The sequence below is a fragment of the Myripristis murdjan genome, chromosome 2 (genome assembly GCF_902150065.1).
Source record: "Myripristis murdjan chromosome 2, fMyrMur1.1, whole genome shotgun sequence".
NCBI lineage: Eukaryota > Metazoa > Chordata > Actinopteri > Holocentriformes > Holocentridae > Myripristis > Myripristis murdjan.
The window spans coordinates 20,580,698-20,590,697 of NC_043981.1; the positions used below are offsets into that span (position 1 = coordinate 20,580,698).

At 49.9% G+C, this 10,000-nt stretch overlaps 2 protein-coding genes across 2 annotated transcripts in view; both read right to left on the minus strand.

Moving 5' to 3' along the window:
• dnajc27 (DnaJ (Hsp40) homolog, subfamily C, member 27) overlaps window positions 1-5,908 on the minus strand; it is a 7,526-nt gene extending 1,618 nt beyond the window's left edge. The window contains exons 1-7 of the mRNA XM_030067984.1: window positions 5,501-5,908; window positions 4,847-4,929; window positions 4,061-4,130; window positions 1,055-1,219; window positions 752-874; window positions 461-621; window positions 1-281 (exon numbers count right to left, since the gene is read on the minus strand). The exon at window positions 1-281 is cut by the window's left edge and continues 1,618 nt beyond it. Coding sequence (XP_029923844.1) covers window positions 149-281; window positions 461-621; window positions 752-874; window positions 1,055-1,219; window positions 4,061-4,130; window positions 4,847-4,929; window positions 5,501-5,587 — 822 coding nt within the window. The 5' untranslated portion in view covers window positions 5,588-5,908 and the 3' untranslated portion in view covers window positions 1-148. The remainder of the gene's footprint in view (window positions 282-460; window positions 622-751; window positions 875-1,054; window positions 1,220-4,060; window positions 4,131-4,846; window positions 4,930-5,500) is intronic.
• A 3,572-nt stretch (window positions 5,909-9,480) lies between these two features.
• cd247 (CD247 molecule) overlaps window positions 9,481-10,000 on the minus strand; it is a 20,569-nt gene continuing 20,049 nt past the window's right edge. The window contains exon 8 of the mRNA XM_030068156.1: window positions 9,481-9,613. Within this exon, the coding sequence (XP_029924016.1) occupies window positions 9,548-9,613 (66 nt within the window). The 3' untranslated portion in view covers window positions 9,481-9,547. The remainder of the gene's footprint in view (window positions 9,614-10,000) is intronic.

Genomic DNA, 10,000 nt, shown 5'->3' on the forward strand with positions numbered 1-10,000 from the left:
TGGGGCCGGGGGACTGTGCAAGCGTGTGTGTAGTTTCTTCAGTCCATTTCTACATGAGGTATCTCTCAAGTGTTTGGATGTAAATCAGTGTGTGTGTGTGTGTGTGTGTGTGTGTGTGTGTGTGTGTGAGAGTGTGTGTGTGTGTGTGTTATTTGATGTTCTTCAGCAGCGAGGTGCGGGCGTTCACCACGGCCTTGAAGGCGTCTTCGCTGCCGGGGGCGACGCATTTGTCCGGATGCAGCAGCACCGCCAACTTCCTGTACGCCTTGTTCACCTCCTCCCTGCACACACACACACACACACACACACACACACACACACACACACACACACACACACAACAATGAATATCAAATGTAAATATCAGACTTCAGAGTAAGGATTTCTGGGTAATGTAGTCCTCATTCCCCAAGCTGCTGCCTCTTGACCTTTGACCTTTGACCCCGGGTCGTCCACTCACCGTGTGGCCCCGGGTTTGACCCCCAGCATGTCCCATGAGTCTTTGCTGTTGCGTATGCGTCGGATGGTGTCGGCCTGCTCCTTGGTGAAGCCGACGTTCACCTCGGACACGGGACGCTTCCCCCCGTTCTCACACATGTCTGTGATGGAGGAGAAGAAGGCCTGGGAGCACACACACACACACACACACACACACACACACACACACACACACAGATAAAGATAATAGGATCTCCATGTCTGGTCAGGTGTGTGTGTGTGTGTGTGTGTGTGTGTGTGTGTGTGTGTGTACCTGGAACATCTCGTTGATTCCCTCTCCGCTCTGCGCCGACGTCTCAAAGTAGTGAAACCCTCGAGACTCCGCCCACAGACGCCCCTCCCCCTCGTCCACCACGCGACGCTTGGTCAGGTCCACCTGCTCACACACACACACACACACACACACACACACACACACACACACACGGGTCAGGGGTGTTCTTTGGCAGGAAATAGTTCTGAGCCCAAACTGGCAGCGACTAATGACGCAGTTAAAGTATCATCAGTGTGTGTGTGTGTGTGTGTGTGTGTGTGTGTGTGTGTGTGTGGGGGGGACCTTGTTGGCGCACACGGTGAACACGATGCTGTCCATGTTGGCCTGGGAGCCCATCTCCTGCTTCATCTCAGCCAGCCAGCTGTCCAGGGCGTCGAAGCTGTCCCTCACGCCCACGTCGTACACCAGCAGCACGCCCTGAGAGTCCTTATAGAACTCATTACGCACCTGAGGGGGCGGGGCCAGGGGCAGGGGGCGGGGCCAGGGGGCGGGGACACAGGGGGCGGGGACACAGGGCGCCAGGGGGCGAGGACACAAAGGGCGAGGACACAGGGGGCCAGGGGTGGGGCCAGGGGTGGGGCCAGGGGCAGGGGGCGGGGCCAGGGCAGAGGGGTGGGAGACAGGAGGCCAGGGGGCAGGACACAGGGGGGCAGGGGGCGGGGCCAGGGCCAGGGACACAGGGGGCGGGGCCAGGGGGCGGGGGGCAGGGGGCCAGGGGGCGAGGACACAGGGGGTGAGGACACAGGGGGCGGGACACAGGGAGTCAGGGGGTGAGGACACAGGGGGCGGGACACAGGGGGTGAGGACACAGGGGGCGGGACACAGGGGGTGAGGACACAGGGAGTCAGGGGGTGAGGACACAGGGGGCCAGGGGGTGAGGACACAGGGGGCGGGACACAGGGGGTGAGGACACAGGGGGCGAGGACACAGGGGGTGAGGACACAGGGAGTCAGGGGGTGAGGACACAGGGAGTCAGGGGGTGAGGACACAGGGGGCCAGGGGGTGAGGACACAGGGGGCGGGACACAGGGGGTGAGGACACAGGGGGCGAGGACACAGGGGGTGAGGACACAGGGAGTCAGGGGGTGAGGACACAGGGAGTCAGGGGGAGAGGACACAGGGGGCCAGGGGGTGAGGACACAGGGGGCGGGACACAGGGGGTGAGGACACAGGGGGCGAGGACACAGGGGGTGAGGACACAGGGAGTCAGGGGGTGAGGACACAGGGAGTCAGGGGGAGAGGACACAGGGGGCCAGGGGGTGAGGACACAGGGGGCGGGACACAGGGGGGTGAGGACACAGGGAGTCAGGGGGTGAGGACACAGGGAGTCAGGGGGTGAGGACACAGGGAGTCAGGGGGAGAGGACACAGGGGGCCAGGGGGTGAGGACACAGGGGGCGGGACACAGGGGGTGAGGACACAGGGGGCGAGGACACAGGGGGTGAGGACACAGGGAGTCAGGGGGTGAGGACACAGGGAGTCAGGGGGAGAGGACACAGGGGGCCAGGGGGTGAGGACACAGGGGGCGGGACACAGGGGGTGAGGACACAGGGAGTCAGGGGGTGAGGACACAGGAGGCCAGGGGGTGAGGACACAGGGGGCGGGACACAGGGGGTGAGGACACAGGGGGCGAGGACACAGGGGGTGAGGACACAGGGAGTCAGGGGGTGAGGACACAGAGGGCCAGGGGGTGAGGACACAGGGGGCGAGGACACAGGGGGCGGGACACAGGGGGTGAGGACACAGGGGGCCAGGGGGAGGGGACACAGGGGGGCCAGGGGGCGGGGACACAGGGAGTCAGGGGGCGGGGACACAGGGGGGCAGGGGGCGAGGACACAGGGGGTGAGGACACAGGGAGTCAGGGGGTGAGGACACAGGGAGTCAGGGGGTGAGGACACAGGGAGTCAGGGGGTGAGGACACAGGGGGCCAGGGGGTGAGGACACAGGGGGCGGGACACAGGGGGTGAGGACACAGGGGGCGAGGACACAGGGGGTGAGGACACAGGGAGTCAGGGGGTGAGGACACAGGGAGTCAGGGGGAGAGGACACAGGGGGCCAGGGGGTGAGGACACAGGGGGCGGGACACAGGGGGTGAGGACACAGGGGGCGAGGACACAGGGGGTGAGGACACAGGGAGTCAGGGGGTGAGGACACAGGGAGTCAGGGGGGTGAGGACACAGGGGGCCAGGGGGTGAGGACACAGGGGGCGGGACACAGGGGGTGAGGACACAGGGGGCGAGGACACAGGGGGTGAGGACACAGGGAGTCAGGGGGTGAGGACACAGGGAGTCAGGGGGAGAGGACACAGGGGGCCAGGGGGTGAGGACACAGGGGGCGGGACACAGGGGGTGAGGACACAGGGGGCGAGGACACAGGGGGTGAGGACACAGGGAGTCAGGGGGTGAGGACACAGGGAGTCAGGGGGAGAGGACACAGGGGGCCAGGGGGTGAGGACACAGGGGGCGGGACACAGGGGGTGAGGACACAGGGAGTCAGGGGGTGAGGACACAGGGGGCCAGGGGGTGAGGACACAGGGGGCGGGACACAGGGGGTGAGGACACAGGGGGCGAGGACACAGGGGGTGAGGACACAGGGAGTCAGGGGGTGAGGACACAGGGGGCCAGGGGGTGAGGACACAGGGGGCGAGGACACAGGGGGCGGGACACAGGGGGTGAGGACACAGGGGGCCAGGGGGAGGGGACACAGGGGGGCCAGGGGGCGGGGACACAGGGAGTCAGGGGGCGGGGACACAGGGGGGCAGGGGGCGGGGACACAGGGGGCGGGGACACAGGGGGGCCAGGGGGCGGGGACACAGGGGGTGAGGACACAGGGGGCCGGGGGTGAGTACACAGGGGGCAAGGACACAGGGAACAAGGACACAGGGGGCAAGGACACAGGGAACAAGGACACAGGGGGCCAGGACACAGGGGGCAAGGACACAGGGAGCGAGGAGGGAAGGGAGTGAGGACACAGGGAGCGAGGAGGGAAGGAGGGAGGGAGGTAAAGGACAGAGGAGTTAGAGTGACATCATCCTGATGAACTGATGTATTGATCTGATATCAGTATTTCCCCTCTCAGGTGCTTCATGTCTCACACTGCAGCCTTTTGGTTTTTACTGGCTGATAAAGAAAAGGCAGTAAAACTTCATGTCATGTTTGGATTCCCCACAAGGGCCTCTGAGCCCGGCCCTGTGCGGCTCTCCTGCTACAGCAGCGCCACCTGCTGGCAGGCCTGCACACTCTCAGCACTGTGGTCTGAGCTTTAATCAAATGAAGGCTGCAGCGACTCACCTCGTAGAAGAAAGGATGTCCCGCCATGTCGAAGATGTTCACCTTGATCTCTCTGTCTCGGACCTGAACTCTGACACACAGCACAGCAACATGACCACTGCCTTCACACGTCACATCATCAAAAACAAAAAAGGCTCATTTGCAGAATTAACCCCCTCAAACCCAAGAGCTCAAGGACGGACTACTTTTCACTTCTCTATGAATTTATTTCTCTCAGGAATATCTATTTTTTAAATCCCAATCATGGCCCACAAAGATCATTTTTCAATGTATATTTGTATTTTTTTAAAAAAAACAGATTTACATTTTTTAATTATTTATACACATTATACAATTAAAAAAAATGTGTTAATTTATTAAATGTGTGTAGTATTTTTGTGTATTTTTAATGGATTTTTTTTTTACTTTGAAATTTTTTTGCACTATAAAAGGCCTATATTCTTCTTCTTCTTCTTCTTCTTATTATTATTAGTAGTAGTAGTAGTTGTTAATTGTTATCATTATTATTAGTAGTAGTCGTAGTAGTGGCAATAGTAGGATTTATTTATTTATTTATTTAGGGACACAGTCATTCCTTTTATTTTATATTTTATTCTATATTTTATTTATTCTTTCCAAAAATGCATCTTTGTGGACCAAAGTAGCGATTTTTCCCCCTAATAATTGTGAGAAGAAACAATGGGGAATTTGCCCAGATGGCTAAAACGTCACTAAACTTGAACACCTGTCCCTGGGTTCCTGGGTTCTAGAGGGTTCTCCAGTTCAGCAGACGGTGCATGGACTCACTTGGTGACGCCATAGTCGATCCCGATCGTGGCCAGGTACTTGGGGACGAACCTCTTCTCGCAGTAGCGCTTAATGATGCAGCTCTGCGGGGAGAGCAGCGGCTCGTCACGCCAAACTCCGTTCACAATTCTGGGATTTTAATGTCGCCGCGCTGATCGGCAAACACACGCACGTCGTGAAAAATAATCTGAGGCCTCTTCTTAATCTGGGAGGTCTTCTGCTAATTTCGGCTGGTGTGTAATCCACCCAGCAGCTCTGACGTTGCCGCAATCTCAACTTTTGCAGCAACTTCGGTGTGATTTGTCTTAATGAGATGTGGAGCGGCGGCAGGAGAGTTATCAGAGCTGCCTCCTGCCTCCTGCCTCCTGCTTGGTGAGACGGAGGCAGGGCAGATCCTGTCCCTTAAACCTGACTCATAAATAATTATAATCTGCGATGCGAGTGCCGATGAGCAAGGCAGCATTTAGATGTAGTGTGTTCAGTGTGTTACTATCGAGGCTTAAAAGGTATGACATCATTACTGTCACCACCAAGCCGGCCATGATAATGTCACTTTACAAGCGAACCTGCACAGACTCATCAATCAATAACAGAGCCGCCCGTTCAAATCAACGGCTTTGTGTTTCAATGGGCTAATGCACAGCAGACACTAACCTTGCCGACCTCCGCGTTGCCGAGGCTGATCACCTTCACCCGCAGGGACTTCTTGTTGTCGCGTCTCTTCTGGACGTTCGTGTCCATGTCGGCCGCGGCTGCTTGTTGTGTTTTTGTTGACGTGCAGCTGCGAGTCCACGCCGCTCACAGCTGGCGGCGCTGCTAACAGGCTAACAGGCTAACAGGCTAACAGGCCAGCTAGCCGTTAGCTCGCTGGTTAGCACGTACGGCTGGTGTCGCTGCCGGGCCGTCACGCTGACAGAGTCCGGGTCCCGCTCCGCTGCATGGTTCCGCTTCGGTTCGGCTGTCAGCGCCGCGGAGCCGCCGCCTTCACACCGCAGGGAGGAGCCCAGCCCGTTAGCATCGATGCTAACTAACCGTCACGCAGCGACACGACGTCAGCGTCACCACGTCCGGCCGCGGGTTTCAAAATAAAACCACCGCACGGCCCGTCTGGTGCAGCCGCTGATGGAGGCTCTGATGAAAACAAAACTATCAATATATATATGTATATGCATAAAAATACAGTTATATAAATAAATTAAAAATTATATCACGACAAAAATGGTGTTCTGCTGGTTTTAAAAGAGCAACAAGAGTAAAACAATAATAATAATAATAATAATAATAATAATAATAACAATAATTTTCTTCTTAATTAATGTGACAATTTCAGATTTTTTTTCTAGAAAAAATGTAACACGAAAAAAATCTCTTCACTCTGTCTTGTTTTCTTGACAAGAAAAACATTTGCCAATTTCTTCTGAATTTTATGAGATAATGAGATCATTCTGGAAGATTTTTTATTATGATGGCAAAGATATGAACATTGATATATATATATATATATATATATATATATATATATATATATAAACAAGAAAAAAAAATTGCAGAAGAAAAAAAAATCCAATTTCTTCTGAATTAATTAGATAAGTTCAACAGATTTTTATTTTCAATATGAAAAGATAATTTAAAAAAAAAGTATAAAATACTGTTAATTCCAGGTGTTTTTTAAAATATAAAATATAGCAAGAAAAAACAGCCTACTTTTGTATGAACTGATTAAATAAAGTCATTATTTAAGTCATTATTATTTCTTTAGTATACTGAAAATGTTTTTTTTTTTTTTTAATTAATTAACATAATAATTCCAGCAGATTTTAAAAAATATGTCCAAAAAAAAAAAAAAAAATCGGCACTGTGTTTTCTTGAATGGATGAGAAAATGATCTCATTCATTTAGGAAAAAAAAGGCTTCACACTTCTAGGAAAATAAAGGACATGTGACATCATCGATAAAAACACAGCCGCTTATTTTTGTCATTTTTGCAAACTCATGAACCAGCAGGAAGTTTTAAAAAATAATAATAATAAAAAATAATAATAATTAAAAAAAAAATAAAGAAAGAAAGAAAGCACATTTACCAATTTGACATCCTGCAGCTTTTCAGAATAAAAGTTTCCCACAACAAAAGACAACAGTCTGTTTCAGGTCTGTGCAGCAGGTGGCGCCATTTGGACACGAGAACTAATCAGCCAACAGGAGAACAGGAGCTCCTCATTAGAACCAACGCCCAGGCACATTAAACCAAAAAGTTCCTCCTTGATTCATATTAATTTGACACATTTTATTAACATTACTCCTGTATTATTATTCCTGAAAAACACAAAAACCTCAGTTCACACCTCAAATAACCGAGAATAACATCTTCAGTTCATTAGAAGACATTTCTGAACATATTTCACTTCTCTGAAATACTGAGGGATATTGATGGGTGTTATTAAGAAGTTTGTTGTATTTTCATGTACAAACTGAGCACATATGAAGGTTTTTGTGTTTGTGGTCAGTTAACAACTTAATGACAGAGTAAATAAGATAATTAATAACTTAGATAATTAATAACTGAGAGCAGAAAGTTTCCATTCCAATTTCCATATTTGTCATGACAAGACGTCTGTTACTCAGCTCAGTTTATTGGCAGACTGTTTCTTTTTTCTTACAGAACAAATTTACAGCATGACAGAACAATAATCATCCTCCAGTAATAATCATTAGTTAATAATCATCTTTTACAGAGTACAGGTCCTAATTAACATTTAACAAAAACCACAAAGCAGAATCACTACAGCAAAAAGTCTCAGGACAGTTAGCTACTAATCAACATATATTTATATATATTTCTGTGTATTTATTTGCTGTTGATAATTCAAAGTGAAGTGAAGAGAATTAAAGCTAAAGAGAAGAAAAGCAGATGGAAGAAATATTAAACATCATGAAGTTATTATATTAATGTGATCTGGTGAGGAAATCAAAATTAAAATAAAAAAAAAAGGCAGAAGTGACATCGCGGTTTATTTTACACTGAGGTCAACTCCTGATTGGACGGTTCTCCCTCCTCTGATTGGACGTTCCCCCCTGTCATCAGTCTGTCTCAACCAATCAGATGTTAGCTTTGGTCACTCTGGTTAGCTGTCGTTAGCTTAGCTTTCGTTAGCTACATGGTGAAGGTTAGGAGAGGGTTCCTTGGTTCCATTTAGGAACAGGTGGCGTTAACGTTAGCTAATGTTTGCGATCTTACTCGCTAAGGTCTGTTAGCAAAAAACAACACACAGACAAATAAAGGTGCTAACCAGAACCTAACATGGTTCTCTAGATTGAGGCCATTGGAGAACCTTTTCTGGTTCTTTCAGACCACGGTTCATGGTTTCTTTAAAGTTTCTTTGACGAATCAGAAATGATTCTTCCAAGAATTTTGACCCTCCCCCCACCCCCCCCAAAAAAATTCTTAAAGAACATCTTTTCAAAAATAGTTCTTAGTGGAACCAATCAATTTAATGCAGAACCTTTTTCAAATGATATGAGGAACTGAATGAGGTGGTTCTTCAATGGTTGATGGTTCTTCATGGAACCACATGGTCTTTTAAAAACAGTTAATTTCAGTGGTTCCACGGTGCCATAAAAACACTGAAATGGTTCCTCCAAGAAGAGAAGAGAAAGCAGTGACTTTTCTTAAAATAAAAATAAAGGTTCCTCCTGGAACCGAATACAGTTCCTCACAGTGGTGCTGGAAGACAACCATTTCTGACTCCGCAAAGAACCATTTCTTTTTATAGGTTCTTCAAAGAATCCCCAAAGGTGCTTCAAAGACTAATCAAAAAGGTTCCTAGAGAAACCTGAAATGGTTCTTCCTCAAGAGTTTTCTAAAGAACATTTTCAAAAAGTTCCTCATGGAGCCGAGTGGTTCCACTACTCAAGTTTTAGTTTGTTTGTTTTTTAAACATGGAACCATCTGCTAAATAATTTTTTGTTGTTGTTGTTGCTGGTGATTTTTCTGGAACCACAGCCACAGTCCTTTAAAGAGCCACTTTAGAACCATTATTTTTCTGTGTGAAGGTGGAACTATTTCCTGCCCCAGAACACCAGAGAACCCTAAAACACCCGAGCAGCAGAAAGAAGAGCCAGACGGACCGTTCTCTGGTGTTCTTCAGCCAAAAGACCAAATCCTACAGAACCCAGAACCCACCTGGACGGAACCGGACCTCACCCACCCAGAGAACCGAACAACACACCCTCATTTATTTGGATTATTTCTGTGTTTAATTTCTTATTTATGTGTCCATGAAATTATTCTGTTAATCCAGATGAGAATTTAATCTGAATTAAAGCAAACCGGCCGAGCTCAGCCAGCTGACCACAGGAGTGTGTGTGTGTGTGTGTGTGTGTGTGTGTGTGTGTGTGTGTGTGTGTGTGTGTGTGTGTGTGTGTGTGTGTGTCTGTGAGTGTGTGTGAGTGTGTGTGTGTGTGTGTGTGTGTGTGTGTGTGTGTGTGTATGTGAGTGTGTGTGTGTGTGTGTGTGTGTGTGTGTGTCTGTGAGTGTGTGTGAGTGTGTGTGTGTCTGTGTGTGTGTGTGTGTGTGTGTGTGTGTGTGTGTGTGTGTGTGTGTGAGTGTGTGTGTGTGTGAGTGTGTGTGTGTGTGTGTGTGTGTGTGTGTGTGTGTGTGTGTGTGTGTGTGTGTGTGTGTGTGTGCAGGCGAGGGGCTGGGCGTTAGCGGGACGGCAGCGGCTGCATCTGCAGCGAGTCGTAGGTGTCTTTGGTGGCGTGGCTGAGACCCTGCAGAACACATGAGAACAACATTAACATGAGAACTACAGAACAACGCAGACATGGTGACAGGAACCCCAGGAGAACACTGGAGAACACAGAAGAACACTGGAGAACCCCAGGAGAAGACAAGAAAACACTGGAGAACCACAGGAGAACAAAGGAGAAGACAGGAGAACACCAGAGAACTTCAGGAGAACACTGGAGAACACAGGTGAACACAGATGAACACTGGAGAACACAGGAGAACACAGGAGAACACAGGAGAACCTGCGGACTGGGAGAAGCAGAAGAAGAAGAAGCTGAGGAGCAGCAGAAGAAGAATTTCTGGACACACAGTCCTTAAAAGAACCATTTTAGAACCGTTATTATCTTCCTGTGTGAAGGGGGGAGAGT